This window comes from Psittacula echo, assembly GCF_963264785.1.
Source record: "Psittacula echo genome assembly, chromosome: 4".
Taxonomy (NCBI): Eukaryota; Metazoa; Chordata; class Aves; order Psittaciformes; family Psittacidae; genus Psittacula; species Psittacula echo.
In genome coordinates this window covers 260,892-277,771 of record NC_137738.1, presented here as the reverse complement: position 1 = coordinate 277,771, position 16,880 = coordinate 260,892, and the positions used below count along the sequence as shown (strand labels likewise).

At 44.7% G+C, this 16,880-nt stretch overlaps 1 protein-coding gene across 3 annotated transcripts; it reads right to left on the bottom strand.

Moving 5' to 3' along the window:
- Positions 1–1,537: 1,537 nt before the first annotated feature.
- COX7A2L (cytochrome c oxidase subunit 7A2 like) lies at positions 1,538–13,608 on the bottom strand. 3 transcript variants are annotated; one of them, XR_013956579.1, is made up of 4 exons: positions 13,269–13,608; positions 7,481–7,606; positions 6,346–6,611; positions 1,538–1,593 (listed from the first exon to the last, which is right to left on the bottom strand). XR_013956579.1 is itself a non-coding variant. In XM_080615288.1 (3 exons), the coding sequence occupies exons 1-3, from the start codon at positions 13,338–13,340 to the stop codon at positions 6,468–6,470; spliced, it is 342 nt and encodes a 113-aa protein (XP_080471414.1). In that variant the 5' UTR covers positions 13,341–13,608; the 3' UTR covers positions 6,249–6,467. The 3 variants fall into 3 exon arrangements, 2 of the variants coding, with proteins under 2 accessions (XP_080471414.1, XP_080471415.1); XM_080615288.1 differs by lacking the exon at positions 1,538–1,593 and having other exon boundaries at positions 6,249–6,611; XM_080615289.1 differs by lacking the exons at positions 1,538–1,593; positions 7,481–7,606 and having other exon boundaries at positions 6,249–6,611.
- Between the last annotated feature and the right edge of the window lie 3,272 nt (positions 13,609–16,880).

Here is a 16,880-nt window from a genome sequence, read left to right as displayed (position 1 = left end):
CCTGTAATCCAGGAAATCCGTATTACATTGGGTTTTGTTGCAACCCACTGGGTCAGAGAAAGTAAAAACTGTGCCACACGCAGATGAGGAATTCCTTGAAGGGCATGTGCCTCTGGATTATTCATTTTAATACGGCCACACTTGGATATTGTATTATGACTTCATCGAATACACAACTTCTCTACCTGAGAGGCGCTATCTGTCAGGCTGGGAACATGTATGGGTACTATTTCAGCCCTTTGTCCAGCAAGCTGTTCTTCAGTGGCCATGGGAAGCTGTTGCAGAGCTTTAGATAGGCATCTGGGTGAACTGGAAACAGCAAGTCTCTGGGGTTGACAGAAACCATCCTTTCAGTTTGCTTTCGAAGCTTTCCCGAAAGGGGAGTGCATTGGTGGCACAGTGCATTGGTGGCACAGTGCTACGAGCTGTTTGGTTTCTCCACATCTCGGTGAACCCATGTGGGCTCCAGCTTTATCACAATGTAGGGCATTGCGGGTGATGTTTTGTGAGCATGGAGTCTTGAGTTGTGCTCATCCTGCAGGGTTGTGCTGCTAACAATGAGTGTGCTGAAGCATGGCTTTTCTTCTGCATAGGAGCAGAGTTGCTTCATCAGTTCCATTTTAGAAGACTGATACATTTTCCTTATGCTTATGCAAGAATGAGCTTTAACAAGCAGCACTTATTTATGCCAGAAAAGCTGCATTTCATTAGTTTTGATCTCCAGGTGGCAAGTCCAGTTCAAGTTGATGGAATTGATAGTTATGATCTCTCCACTCCCCCAAACATGTTCTTCTTGCCTCCTTTCAAAGGAGGGCTGTTATCATTTTAGTTTAAGACACAATTTGCACTTAGGCAGTATTGTGAATTAGACAGAGCCCAATCTCTTGCAGGTGGGTAAGAGACTGAGGACTACACAAATGATCTTCCTTACATATAACTATGTGAAATGCTAAGAATGGCTTTGCGTGGCAGGGAAGAACACCTGGTTGCGGTGGCAGGTCGTACTGAACTCTGCGGTGGATGCTGTGAGCTGCCTGCCCCATGGCTCAAGGAAAGGTTTTGTAACAGATGCTCATTTAAATTAATGCCTAAATTCATAATTTTGAGTGCTCAAATTTAGGGCAGGAATGAAATTGGAAAGGGAATGCAAGGTGTTTGAAGCAGCCCCACACCACAAACAGATAAAGCAATTGATAGCAAGTGTGTGACTGAATTGCAAGGAAGATACAGAAGTGGGTACAATATGCATTTGAGGTAACAAGTGGAAGAATACTGCAGGGAATAAGTATTTCCTCTATTTCTTTGACAGAGTCAGGTGCTTGGGAGCAGCAAGTCATTTGAGGCCCCTACATTTGCACACTATAGACTTGCCACTGCAGTGAGAGGTTTGCCTGTGTACCTGGAGTGGGTGCGAGGTGTGGAGGTGACAGGATCACAGACTTCACAAAGGAGATTTCCAGGGCTTGTTCCAGCTTGCAGAGAAGAAAAAGCTGTGTGACAGATGTGTCCCTTCCAATAGGAGCGTTCCAAAAGCTCTCTGGAAGCACTCGGGAACAATTTCATTCCTTTTGTGGCACTGAATGTTTAAAAATGCTGTGGGGAAGAAGAAAGAAGTAGAAAATGGTTCATGGTCTTAGAGAATACAACTGTGGGAGTGAGGGAAGGAGAGAAGTGACAGTGGTATGCAGCTGATGTGAAGTGAAGCAAAGTACTTCCCCCTCCTTCCCACCTCCCTAGTTTTGCAGCACTGGGTGCACTGGGCAAAGTCATTTAGCAATATGTTTGAGTGTGGAGTATCATCTCTTTGGAGCCAGAGGATGATGAGTGTCTTCCTGGAGGCCAGACACGGGCTGCTTGCAATAGCCTGGGTGGGAAACACACCCTGGAGTTTAACTTTCTTGTATGTTAAGATCATGTACAAATAAAATGGTTCCTTCTGTCTAGTGCCAGACCCAAAAGCAGTCTGGTATCATATAAGAAGCACCGGGAGGTTAAGATCTGCTACTAGTGAGGCACCATGCTTGACAGTGTATACCCTGCTTCCTGATCCGCAGGCATGCTTGTGCTCCCCCTCACAGCAAATATGCTTCTACTTCTTAGCAATTGGTGCATCACTTGCACTTTAGCTGACTAGAATTGATTCAGATTCATCATCTTTAATAGCGTAAGATGCAATTAGTACTGCATATGCAAGATACTTCAAAGGTGGGGTTTTCACGCCTGTAGGTTAAATTCATGCTTAGAGTACAGGCAAGTTTTTCCTCCTTTCCATTTTTAAGCAGAGATCAGATTTTGGCTTCCTGTGAAACTTTTCCCTAAGGTTAAGAGCTGGAGAGGGCGGGTAAGAGATGAGTATAGCATGGCACGAAAAGTAAATGGCTTGTAACTTTGGTTTAGAACAGTTGAGCGCGATTGTACGTGTAACTTGCCCATACACACACTTCTTCCTCTTCGTGTGAAAGCATTTGGATGTTTTTACACCATAAGATCTGCAGAGGTAATGGCTTGTGATGGGAGTGGAAAAAACTGATCTGTGACTCTCCTGAAGCCTCTTGGGAGGCTTGAATGTGGAGGGAGGAGGATAAAGATAGAATAAATTATATATATATATGTGTGAGAGAGAGAAAACACCTCTTAAACACTCCTCAGCTTTTTGATGTCTGTAAGAGCAGATTCCTAGTTTGTCTTGGTTTTATTCCTTACAATGCCTTTTAGTTTGACAAGCTTTATTTTAAGGCAAGATCAAGTCATTAAAATCTTAGTATCAATATAATCAGTCTATGGACAATTTAAAATCTTAAGGCAAAAGCCTGTTGAGGTGAAATGGTCATACTGAAACACTGCGGAGGAACCTTCTCCTTAACATGCTTTGCTTTTTAAAGCAGCCGAAAGATAGGTGGGGACTCCCAACATCATCTCTAGTGTGTTTATTCTACTCCTCCCACATAAAAAGCAGGAAGGAGATCTTATTTAAAAATGATTACAAAGATGTAACTATTGAATTCATGTTGCGAGAAAGATCGTTTGAGAAGGAAAACCACTGTCTCTCGACAATAAGATAATGTCATGGGGGATGGATGATTATCCACGAGATAATTTTGTTCCCAAGTACTGTAAATCTCAGCTGCTTTCCCTTCCAAAGCCAGTGCCTTGGGGTATGAGAGCTTATTATAATTTAGTCTCTACTGTGCTTTCAAGCCAGAACACTGGAGTATAAGCTATCACTTAAAAACAAATCTTGTTTGTTCATTTCTCAGTGCCGGGAGGTTGCATCATTTCTAGTACAAACCTGAGAGGGTCTTTACAAGTGAAAAGAAACAAATGACCAAAACACAACACACAGGATGAAACTGTAGCATCCAAGTCAGAGCTAGTTCTGGAGATGACAACTCCAAATACTGAAGTAGCCTTCTTGATGCTGCAATTCACTCCTGGGTCTCCTGACTTCAAATCTCATTTAACATTTGGCCAGTGACCGACCACTCCTTTTAAAGGTAAGGGTGCTCTTGAATAAGCTTAGGTGTCTCTATCACAAACAGTAATTCAAACCACTTAAACCCCCTTGAATCCTCACACAAATCTGGCATCAGAAATATTTTAAGTAGATATTTAACAGAGCTTTTATTAACTAGGAAGAAAAGGATTTATAATATTGTCATTTCATGATGATGATCTCAAATCTAAGTGTGGAAAAAGGCAACATTTTGCTGTCACAACCTGACCTTCTGGTTAGAGCTTGCAAGATCTCCTGCTCTTCACAGTATGTTGCTGTGGGAATATAGAAATGCAGCCTTCTCTTTCTCTTGGGACTGGAGCCCTGCCCAATGGCTGCAGGCAAGCAATGCCTTTGTTCCAGCTGAAGCAGGGATGGGAATCAGACAAGCTGAAGCAGGGCTCTCATCCTGCTTCCCCTGGTCAGGGTTTTGGAGAAGGGCAAAGTGAAAAGTGTTTTTCCAAATCCAAACACTGAAAAATCACCAAAACCCCAAAAGGGTGATTTAGTGTCCGGTTATTTGCAAAACTCGATGGCGTTTTCTTTTTCCTGTAGCATTCGTTTTTAGCTGCTGACACAGCTGGAAATAGCCTGACCCAGCGCAACAGGAAAACAGTTCTGATATGAATAGTTCCAACTGTGACCTCTATAGCAATACATGAACCCAATCTCCCAGCTGAGTTCCCTTTATGACAGCTGGACCTGAGTGATAAGCGCCAGTGGTTGTTCATTCCAGAAGCACTTGGCAGAGTATTTCCACTGGTTAATGGGCTCTGGGATAACAGTTGAGTTGCTTTCTCCACACCTACCTTACCAACAAGCAGAGAGTTGCTATCCAATGTGTGAACTCTAAAAGCACTGGAGTTCCTAAAACTCACTGCAAATAGACATTTTCTGAGCAAAGCTCACCCTGTGAAGTTTGTGTGTAAAGCATCCTTTACAACAACTCTTGTAGGCAGTGCTTAATAGATGATACACAAGGAAAGTAGACAGTAACCTCCACAGTGCTTGCCTCTTTTTTTTTCTTAATAGGACTAACCAGCCTACAGCACCAGGTTCTTGGTGCCATGGGAGCATGGGTGACTGAGGGTCACAAATTTTATCACTACAGACAACGCAGCTGTCAGTTCTTGGAGAACTTCATTGTTTTCTGCTGTTCTTTCAGTCTTGCTTCCTTACAAATTTCTTCTCCAGTGACTTAATCTCTCCCATCCTGAAATCCCAACATTGACTGAAAGCTGAGATCACAGTATAAGCAGCCATTTCTGAATCATAAAATGCTTTGGGTTGAAAGGACATTAAGATCATTCAGTCCCAACTCCCTGCCACAGGCAGGGACACCTTCCACTAGAGCAGCTTGCTCCAAGCCCCTGTGTCCAACCTGGCCTTGAACACTGCCAGGGATGGGGCAGCCACAGCTTCTCTGGGCACCCTGGGCCAGCGCCTCAGCACCCTCACAGGGAAGAGCTTCTGCCTTAGATCTAACCTGAACTTGCCCCCTTTCAGTTTGAACCCATCACCCCTTGTCCTATCACTACAGTCCCTGATGAAGAGTCCCTCTCCAGCATCCTTGGAGCCCCCTTCAGACACTGGAAGCTGCTCTGAGGTCTCCACGCAGCTTCTCTTTTCCAGGCTCAACAGCCCCAGTCTTCTCAGCCTGTCTCCATACAGGAGGTGCTCCAGCCCCTGAGCCTCCTGGTGGCCCTCTTTTTTTTTCCTATGGAAATAACATTAATATGGTTTTGATATAACTGGACTGGAAAAAAAAAATCAGGATTTTTTTAGTAAAAGATTGAAGAAAATTTCAGGTTCCTTTATTAATGGTTTTGCTTATTTATATGGAAAGTGGTTTCTGCACAGTTCTGAAAGAGATGGGCCTTTACAGAGGCCAGTGAAGCCTTGCTTATCTATAACCTGAGTGACCATGAGTGAACGCTTGACATTCGTAGTCAGAGGAGGATCTATCAAATTAGAGGATGCTTTTTTTCTAAGACTAGTGTGAAACTTGCAGTTGAAGGCTATATTACAAAGGAAAGAGAATGAATAAAGAGGTTTACTGGCTTCTCTCTTCCACTCACACAGCAAAGGAAATGTGCTTGTATTTGTGTACACTAATAGCTATGTGCGTGCAATGAAAATAATAGGCAGCTGAGTTATGACAGTGACCTGTAATCAAAAATTACAGTTAAACACCCAGTGACTTCTGAGAGAGGGTTTTAAGAGGATTACCATCTCAAAAAGACTGCAGCAACGTAACTGAACCAGTTGTCTGGTTTGAGATCTCTGAGTTGAACTTAACCCAAAAGTGTACCAATATGATTATTGCGCTATTGAGCCAGCTGAAGTAGTCTGGAACTTTTCAAGAGCTGCCTGTTTTATTACTCGTGTAGTTACCTTTATTGCACATTAAGATAGTTTGACAAATGAAGGTCCAAAAACTGGTATAACTGATGCTACAGCACCGGTGCTCTCTGCTGCATACAGTGATGCTAACATTATTTATGATATACCAGTATTTGGAGAGGTTCCACTGCCACCTGCTTATGTAAAATAGCTGTGTATGACAGAAACAGGTTCCCAACATGTTGTTAATAATGAAATGATTCGCTGTTATTCTTCCGAAAACCAGCAGCAACCCCCCACTAAGCAATGTGGAGCACAGCCCACAAAGCATTTCTCCTGTCCTCCCTCTAATTGTTTAAGCTGGAAGGAAGGAAAAGCTTCACTTTCTCCAACTATCCACACACACCTGCAAGACAACAAGTACAAAGCTGAAACCATGTTAAAATATGTCTTTATGTTGGTTTACATTGATTTTTTTTTAGAACACATAAGGCAACAGATTTAATAACCTTTTCTCTGAGAAATGTGACCTCAATAACGAACCCCACATGATCACCGAATGAAAGCAAGTGCAGATACATGCAGGAGGTCCTTCAGAGAAATGGCATGAGTCCCATGAGTTGTGGTTCATTTATTTTTGGTTTCTTGGTTGTGAGGCCATGTACAGTGCTACTAGACAGTAGATTGTCCCGCCTATTGTTAGAGCCATAGTGGTCCGATAAAGCAGCCTGTCTGGAACGCCTCGTTTCAGGTGTACTGGCAGCCCATCTGGTTTCTGTGGGAAGGAGTGAAACAGAAAACAAAAAAGGAAGTGAACACCCACATCAAGACCATAAGTAACAAGCTAAATTCGGGTGAATTAAAAGAATTCCACATGGGAAACCTCCTGACAAACAGGCTATCTGCAATCCCATGTACTATGTAGTTTTCATTTTGCAAGACAAATGCAAAGGCAAGTTAATTTATTAGCCAAAGCTGTTAAGCGCAGGCAGAGAGAATGTATCTTGCAATATTTCTCAAGAGGATCTGGATGGAAAAAGTGTCACTAAGAAATGAATGTGAAAAGGTACATATAAAAAGTGATTCACCAAGTCAGCCCGACACATTCCAAATGCAAGCAGCAGGTAAGAGGGAAGAGGGAACGTTATATAAAGCACATGCTTGAACTCTCTTCAGAATTAACTGATTTGTTTTATGAAAAGTCCTAGTACACTTAGAAATTGCATAACTAACAAACTGGCTTTGAGAACTTCACTGTGCTTTTCTACTGCCTTATAAACAGCTTCAAAGTATATACACAACAGTAATGATCTGCTCTGCTCCTTCAGATCTGCTTTAAGGCAGACACTTGGATTCCCAGGCGGAAAGTGCTTCCAGTTGTCAAATAATACCATAAGAATCTTCTAAAGGCAGGGAAAAGACAGTGTTACTAGACTTTCCACTTTCTGTATTTATCTCCTCTGTAAGGCATATACTACCTTGTGGTACAGTACAAGTATACAGGTTACACTATACTTGACACTTTCTTAACTAGACTTTACAAAATGTTGGTCTAGTAGAATGGCAGAGGCAGTTAGCTACATTAAAATAGGGAAAGATATGTCTCACTCTTGTTTTCTTTAAGTTACTCTAATTTTTCATTACCTGAAAAAGTTTCTGTAGGTCTGGCACCTTGTTTTTACCCAAGAAAGAATCAGTTGCTGGTATATCTGAAGCAAGTTTAGGTGTTGTCAGAGCTGGGGATTCAGTGGAAACTATTGGTTTGAGTCCCTGCATAAATAAAGATTAAAATATCAAGGAATATAACACTTGCAAATGCACCAATTGTCACATTAGGCAGGCACTGCCAGTCATTACAAGGATACATTACAAAGAATATTTATCTGGTATGAAGACCTGTGACAATGAGCTAAAGATGTGGTTGGCACACTGGTTTCTGAGGTACATCTTTGGGTCAGGGCTAAGCAGGAACATGGAAGCATCCTTTCTGACTTCTCAATGTACTCCCCATGAGCAGCTTCGCATGGCTGAAGAGAAATCCTCAGTGTAAGAATTGTTGCCTACAAGGGTGCTGAGGAGGGACGCTTCATCAGGGACTGCAGCGATAGGACAAGGGGTGATGGGTTCAAACTGAAACAGGGGAAGCTCAGGTTAGATCTAAGGCAGAAGCTCTTCCCTGTGAGGGTGCTGAGGCGCTGGCCCAGGGTGCCCAAGAAAGTTGAGAATGCTCCATCCTTGGCAGTGTTTGAGGCCAGGCTGGATGGAGTCTTGGGTGCCATGGTTTAGTGTGAGGTGTCCCTGCCCATGGCAGGGGGTTGGAATTGGATGACCTTAAGGTCCTTTCCAACCTGAACTATTCTATGATTCTGTAATTTCAATGTAGATAATTTTTTCAGCATATCATTAAGACACCTTAAATTACCCTTAATTGTCACTTGTATTTAACAAGACTAGAACTGCAGATGTCATTAACATCAGTCTCACTACACTGAAGATAGTACTGAGGAATGAATGCCTCTAAGATCTGACCTATGCTTTATAAGAAAATGTTTCACATTGATAATTCCTCTTCTGATACTAAGGTGTGTCCTGGGTTCAGTAGCAGCAGTCAGTTTTTCTCCTTCTTAGTAGCTTTTGCAGCACTGTGTTTTTGACTTTCGGCCTGGGAATGGAGCTGATAACACTGATGTTTAGACTGATCAAGGACTTTGTGAGTCTCATGCTCTGCCAGGGAGGAGGAGAAGCTGGGAGGAAGCAGGGACAGGACACCTGACCCAAGCTAGCCAAAGAGGTATTCCATACCACAGCACGTCATGCCCAGGATGTAGAACTGAGAGTGCCCGGAAGGGCTGGATCATGGCAGGGTGGGGTTGAGGTACCCGTTGGTGAGCGGTTGTATTCTCTTGCTTGTTATTTCCTTTATCATTATTACTATTAGTGGTAGCAGTAGTGATTTGTGTTATGCCTTAGTTATTAAACTGTTCTTATCTCAACCCGTGGGAGCTGCATTCTTTTGATTCTCCTCCCCGTCCCTCCAGAAGGGGAGGGAAGAAAGGTGGGGGGGGAAGTGGACTTAGTGGTTCTGATTTATGGCCTGGGCTTAAACCATGACAGGTGTTAATCTTTTCTTTCTAATCATGTTACCAGGAAGCTGTGAATGCTCCATCCCTGGCAGTGTTCAAGGCCAGGTTGGATGGAGTCTTGGGTGACATGGTTTAGAGTGAGGTGTCCCTGCCCATGGCAAGGGGTTGGAACTGGATGATCTTAACGTCCTTTCCAACCCTAACTATTCTATGATTCTATGAATTTATACCAATCCTTGGACAAAGTACAGCAGATGTGTGCTCGTGCAGAAGAGTCAACATCAGCTGATTTCATCAGCACTGCTGAAGCCCTCAGTGAAATCCAAAACAACAAACAGAATTACCTGCCTACCCCTCTGTAAAGAGTGTCTGCTTTCCTGTCAGAGGCCTGAAGGTTGGCAACATGCACAAAGTTAAAAGGAACCTGTTGCCTTGCTAGTGGGAATTCCCAAGTTAGATTTGCATTTCTATGACAGCCCAAACCAGGTCAGGATTTGGAGCAGTTTCATGGCAATACCACCACGCTTAAGCTATTGCATGTTAGGGGAATTGCTCAAACAGATCAGAGAATGAGAAAGTAGAGAAAACTGAGGTAAGGACCAAACTGACAAAGGGGAAACAGGTAAGAAAGTTAAGCTGAGAATTCTTATTTCAGAGCATGCATTGAAGGAGCTTTTATAGGCTTGCTGAACCTAGACACATCTAAATAGTATGTCCTTCACAGTAGAAGAACATGCCTCACTGTAAGAGGTTAAATATATTTGTTGCCACTAATACAAGGAATTTTTTAGGTAGGATCACTTGAGGCTTTGTTTGTGTTAGGATGACACAAGCAAGTAAAAGTGATTTTGTGTACATTTTTAAGTACCATCTACAGCATAGGTTAATCATTATAACTTCTCAACTAACTCCAAGCAAGTCATAACAGCTAAAGTCACCAGATCTGTGTTTTGTGGGGGTTTTAAATAGCCACAAGCAGAAGAAGTTGCATCAAGTCAAGATATGGTAGTACTACTAAATTTCTACTAGGATCACAGCCTAGAACTAGGGAAAAGCTCACATAGTCATCCTCACCTGACAGCCTCTGAAACTGATCTCGCTCTTTGTACTTTAAACACCAGCCAACTATTTGAAGTAATAGTTTTTATTGAATTTGTAGCAGTGATGGCAGTCATTATCCTCCTAAATGTGAGCAGTAGTTTTTAACCTCCTGTTTATTCAAACAGGCTAAGCTGTTCACACTACTGTACATAACTTTGCTAAATGCAAAATCGTCTTCTAAGAACGCCAGCACTGAGATGGAAAGAACACCACAGATTTCAGACTGTGAGATTTTTTTTGTTAGGATAAGCTGTTATGTTCCTCAGCAAAAGCATTTCTGAAATATATTTTGACTGATACTTTGCAAGCCCCCACTAAGCTTAAACCTGCATTAGAACAATACTCCATTGGGAAGCATTGGAATGGAATTGCTATATTGCGTGTTTGACCAAGCAGGATTTGAATTGCAGGATGTCTTCATTTTTGCAGAAACATCAAGACAAATAGAAGTATAAACAGCAAATTGTTTTACATGCTGAGCTATGGTTTTATAAAATACAGCAATGAAATGGGTAGGAAAAAGAATTTACTTCATTTTGGACTTAGCATCTATTCACTCAAGTGATTTTTTTTTTTTCCTATTTTAGTCTCTATTTATCAGTTTAAGCTGAGCGATGCACCTGAATGTGTCACAAAAAGACAAATTCTACCAAAAAGCTGGCCTCAGAACACTGTAAAAAGGGACTGAAGGTGACTTTTGAAAATGCAGCTATTCTCTATTCTATTGTATAGCTTGTTTGTTTGCTACAATTGAGGACTAAGCTGTGTGAATGATGAGCCAGACACAAAAGACAGCGTTTCTTTCATCAATCTGAAAACCCCACATCTATGAAGCCAGACTTGTGTGAAATGCTCCTGCTTGGAGACAATCTCATCTTCTCTATTATATTCTCTCAAAAACTAGGTTTTCACATTTCAGTGGTGGCACTGAAATGAAATACAATGCCTGATGATGACCTATAAAGGAATCACAGTGTTCTGGAAGAGAAGTATTCCTGTGCCTTGGACATTCTCCTTCCTGCTTGCAGAGCACACAAATGAGATCTATCTAGACTTTGTTTCTATCTGCAGTGATACTTATCTGTGAAGCTAGTTTTGCATGGACCTTTTACAACCCAGTATGATATATGACGCTACAGCATTTTCATCTAGAAGATGTCAAGAATTCATAGTTTATCATGTCTTTCTGTATCTAGTACAATGACATTCGTATCTAATATTCATTAATAGAACAGAATGTGGGATAACAGAGAATTCTTTATTCCCCTCTTATCTTGCTTCTGCCTTTTTAATCCCCCAAAACCTAAAGATATACTTAAAAGGGGATGATTGTTATAAGGTAATGGAGCCTGCTGAACAGAAAGTTAAGTAATACTCCACAACCTGGGCTCCAGAAACCAAATGTTTTAGGACAGCTTTACTCCAGGTGGTTTATCAGAGCTTTCTGTATTTTTATGTTGGGGTTTTTCTCTTAGGATCCTACAAGAGATGCATTATTTGCAGAAAAGTATTTCCAGTGACCTAAAGCCTATGTATAAACACTATGTATTCAGAGCGTTCTAAGCTATACTCTTCCAGAAAGGAGGCACTTTACTGCTTGGGCTTGAAGCCCTTTTGCCCACACCTGTGATGGTAACCCTAGCTTTTGCTTTCCTCTAAACAAATGAAGTGTCAATGTTTATTCTTTGGTTATGACTTTGTGTAGAAGAGGTAGTAATGCAACAGTGGCAAATGTTTTCTACCACAGGAGCCTGTTGGACATACACTTAATGAACAGATGTGCTTTTAGACTAGAACACTTTATCCTACTGTCTTCCCTATGCGCTGCACCTCTGTTACTAGTAGGAAGCCTTCCAAAGAGTGATGGGAAAAGAGTAAGGCAAAAATTCTTCTTGGGAAAGAAGCTGCCATACCAGAAAGTCACTGCTATCCCACTGTTTACTTAAGATCTTGTGGTAATTCAGGATAGAAGGGTCCTCTGGAGCTCATTAGTCCAAACTGAGGTAAAGGGTGCTGAGGTGCTGGCACAGGGTTCCCAGAGAACCTGTGGCTGCCCCATCCCTGGCAGTGCTCAAGGCCAGGTTGGACATAGGGGCTTGGAGCAACCTGCTCTAGTAGAAGGTGTCTCTGCCCATACCAGCAGGTTGGAATGGGATGATCTTAAGGTCCTTTCCAACCCAAACCAGTCTGGGATTCTGTATGTCTGTTTTCTGGAGACAGTTCTTTGGAAAGTCTGACTTTTTAAAAATCACCCTTCCAGCCCTAAACCTCCAGAGTTTGTGTCGTTTTGTTTTGAGGAATTTGGGGGTTTGGGGGTTTTTTTTATTACTAAACTGTAAGAACTTAAGTTTTTCGAAGTTTAGTCAAAAAACCTGAATGCTGCTTAGCAACCACACTGCATTTGACCCATAACATAATCAGATTGCAATCTTTCTAGTATTACTTAGGATTCAGTGTTGATGCACATATAAAGCAAACATATTCTGTGATTTCTTTTCACCAATAGGAAATGCTTTATTTATTTAATGCTTTAATATTTATGTATTTAATGCCTTAATGCTTGACGTAATCAGGATCTACCCTCTCTTTCCTCAGCTCCCCTCACTCTTGCAGAATTAACCATGCACTTGAAGCATTTAAGGTATAACCCTATATGATGCAACTTTTAACCTTTATATGCATAGTAAACAGGTCAGCATCTTACAGAGGAAAGGCTGGGTTTCATTTTGCTTTAAACAAACTTCCCTAGATGCGTGTCCTCTCTAATAAGGGTGTGAATGCTTTCAGGAGTTAGTTTTTGTGCATGCAGGAACAAGGGACGGGGATTTGCCAGGCAGTTTAAAATGCCAGCAGCCACTGCTCTAGCCTGGGATGGCTCCTGCACGACAGGAGCGCAGGAGCTCCTGTCCACCTCTTGCTGTAACACCCAACACATCCCCGCAGAACCAAGCGCCTCGCCTTGCCCAAGGTCACTCCCCCGGTGATGATGCACCGAGGACGCGCACAGCGGGGCGCGCGAGATCCCCCCCCCAACAATACAAACGGCACCGGCGCCGGTGTGGAGGGGACGCCCGCGCCGGCAGCAATGGGAGCGCTCCGACCGGCAGCACGCACCCGCCCGCCGTCACCGCTGCCCCTCCACCGGCCGGCCCGGCTCCTTGCTCCGGCTCTGGGCAGCGAGCGGCGGCGCGCGGGGGAGAGGACGGGGAAGGTCACGGCGGCGCGGGCGGGCGGCGCGGCCCCGTTACCTGCGGGTTGTAGGCGTCGGCCGCCGCTGCCCCAACCAGCCGCTGCGTGAAGCCGTGGAACTTGTAGTACATAGCGGGCAGCACCGGCGAGCGGCCCCGGCGGCACACCGGCTGCGACGCCTCGCGAGGAAGGACCCCTTAACGTGAGAGGCCCCGCCGGCTCGCGGCTTCTCTCCGCGAACGCCTGCGAGCGGTGAGCAGGGGAAGCCGCCAAAGGAGCGGGGTAAAACAAAAATGCGGCGAAGCACAAGAGTCGCTGCTAAAACAGCAGGAGCGCGCCTCTCTCCTCCGAATGCCTGGGAGGGGAGAAGAGAGAAGAGGCATTTTCCAGTCAGGCAGTGACAAGGGAGCTAACGGCCAGAGCTGCCGTGCGCCTGCGCACCACCGCTCCAGCCGAAGGGCAGCGGGACGCGAGCTGGCCGCAGATGCTGTAGAGGGGCGGGGTTAGCATCAGCCAATCAGCGCAGCGGGATGGGAGGCTCCGCTCCCTGGGAGGGGCGTGGCCGCGGCGTTAATGATGCCGTGGGAGCCGCACGGGCAGGGACAGGCGGGGGCCGCGGGGGCGCAGGAGTGAAGCCGCCCCCACTGCCCCCACCCCACCCCGGGTGTCCTGGGCCTCCGTGCCCCTCCTGAGGGCTGGCGCCTGGGCGGCTCCTCAGCCACGGCCCCTTCCGTTGCGTCCCCCGGGGTATTCCCAGTTGGAGGCAGCGCTGTGAGTGCGTTCTGAGGAGGGGCAGCCGCGGGTGTGGTTTGCGGAGCGTGATCTCCGTGTCTTTATCACGAGGATCCCTTCTGCCCCACTGTAATTTGGAAACACCTGAAACCGACCATTTGGTTCATAAAATAAGGCTTTTGTTACGTGAAACCAGCGCTGTGTACTAGGGGAACGTGGTACCGTGCTGCTGCTGTTGGAAATTTCATCATAGAATCCCAGACTGGTTTGGGTTGGAAGGGACCTTAAAGCTTCTCCAGCTCCAACCCCTGCCACAGGCAGGGACCCCTTCCACTGGAGCAGCTTGCTCCAAGCCCCTGTGTCCAACCTGGCCTTGAACACTGCCAGGGATGGGGCAGCCACAGCTTCTCTGGGCACCCTGGGCCAGCGCCTCAGCACCCTCACAGGGAAGAGCTTCTGCCTTAGATCTAACCTGAACTTGCCCTGTTTCAGTCTGAACCCATCACCCCTTGTCCTATCGCTGCAGTCCCTGATGAAGAGTCCCTCTCCAGCATCCTTGTAGCCCCCTTCAGACCCTGGAAGCTGCTCTGAAGTCTCCAGGCGCCTTCTCTTCTCCAGGCGCCTTCTCTTCTCCAGGCGCCTTCTCTTCTCCAGGCTGAACAGCCCCAATGTTCTCAGCCTGTCTCCATACAGGAGGTGCTCCAGCCCCTGAGCATCCTCGTGGCCTCCTCTGGACTTGCTCCATGTCTTTATGCTGGGGACACCAGAACTACATCTCCCAAAGCAGACCAGCAGCCCCAGGGCTGAGGTACCCCACGGCAAAGTTGTGCCATGCCCGCAGCTCGAGGGCCTGGGGGTGCTGAGTGGTGCTTTGGATTCTGGGTCATAAGCAGTTGCCAACTGCGATGTTGTTGGTAAGCCCAGAGCATCCTGCTATTGCCAGTCTGACAGTGCAAGTTCATGGTTTGGGTTCACCCTATTGTTGGTTCAGATTAAACATACTGAAACCTGATTGAAAAAGGATCATTTGTTGTTAATGTTTAATCGTTAGTGACCTGCACCCATTAGAGTGTTGCCTGTTAGGAGACCTACATAGAGTTCTGCAGATATGCTTGCTGTAAAAATATCTGTGGTCATGCATTGAGTGAAAACTATTAAAATACACTTTGCTTATAAACTGGGGGAAGAGCTATTCATAGGAGGTGGTTTAGAAAGTGAAATACCCATTTAAAAATATGTAGGATATGGTTTCTTTACCCACCCGTGTAACGCCTTCTACTTATTAGAGTTTGAGTTTGATGGCAACAAAATGGAGCCTTGAATCTCCTTGGATTCATCCCCTTTTGAACAGATGTGTCCTACATAAGGAAACTGCTGGGAGCTCTGTGTTCCCTCGTGAGAGCAGGGCTATGAACCAGAAGCGTAGGTCCTTGCTGCACCAGTTCTTATCCAAGCCTGTTGCTCTGGAGGCAGGCTTTGTTCTTGGTGAGACTTCAGTTCCGCAGGCTGTCCCTGCTGTCCTCTGGTCGAGAGAACCAGCTGGGTGCTCCGTACATGATACCCCGAGCTGATGTGCTGCCTCTGTAGGAACATTAACTGGAGAGGATGTGTTATTTGCTCAGTAAGTAGGGAATTTATGGAAATATTTTGTAAATGTTAGAGGGAGAACGGTGAAATCCCTTCAGCTTTCAAGATTAAGCAGCATTAATGAACTGGAACATGTGCTGCATAACTTATGGTAGAAAAAACCTTGCTGATCAGGATTCTCTTTATTTCTGAGTAAACTAGAAGTTATGTTTGAGTACAAATATGCCTGTAATAGAGCAAAAGACCTTGAAGATGGGGTATGCATGTTCTTCTAGAGTGGAATGCTGTGAATCATGGCTAGGTTTGAATGGTAACAGTCCTGTCCTACTGAAATCCGTAGGATCCGGTATGTGTTATAATCACTTTGGAACCTTCCCTGAGTATATCTGTCTGCAGATGCACCACAGTTCCTCCTGCCCAGCTATTTCAGCATTTGCAAGAAGAAACAGGTGTGCCTGGCAAGCTCACTTACTAAGCTTGGCTTGTATCTTGCTCTTCTACCTTTGTTTTTCCAGTATTAGTACATGCTATAATCCCAGAGGAGCATAGCTTGTGGCAGGTCGTGCACGGAGATAACACCATTGTACAACTAGTTCTTGCTCTATTGATACTCTTAAATCACATTCTTGAAAAGTCATTCAATATTGACTGAAAGGAAAGATTTGTGCCCTGGAGCTCCATGGCAGCTGTGAAAAACATGCACATTTATCCTCTTTTTCGGTTAATTTAAGTCAAGATGCTTTAAAGTAAGCTGTGAAACTTTGCTGCTGCAAGCTGTTGAAACAAAACCTAGGTGCTATCTCTCTCTTGTTTTAGCTTGCGAAATTGAAGATGGGGAATTGTTTACCTTGCAAGAGAGATGCATGGGAGGATGACATGAATCAAACTACAGTTACAAGTGAAGCTTCTGCTGTTGTTCGTGTAACACAGGAGCATGGGGACGTTCCATGAAGAGGAAAGTAAAATCAGAATAGCATAAAGTCCTTTCTTTCCTTTAAAGGAAGTGGTTTTGCCATAGGCTTTTGGTTCATCTTTTGCTTTAGTCTCCAGGCTTTTGCTAAGACTGCTTTGTTTATCCCGTTTTCTGACATCATGGGTAATGAGGCTGTAAAACTTCCTGCCATAGGAAATAACTGGGGCAAAACGAGCCCACTCACCCTAGCAGGGTGGAAAGAAAGACTGGGCGTATTTGTGAACCGTAAAACTACATGCACTTAGTCTAAACAAAGTGGCCCAAAAGGAAAAGACTTCCTGCCTTGGACTTGAAGCTGAACCCTGGCTGTTCAGACACTGAGACATGGGGACTGGCGGCTCTGCATCTGGTCTCTTAGGGATTCCCTAGCTTCATCTGC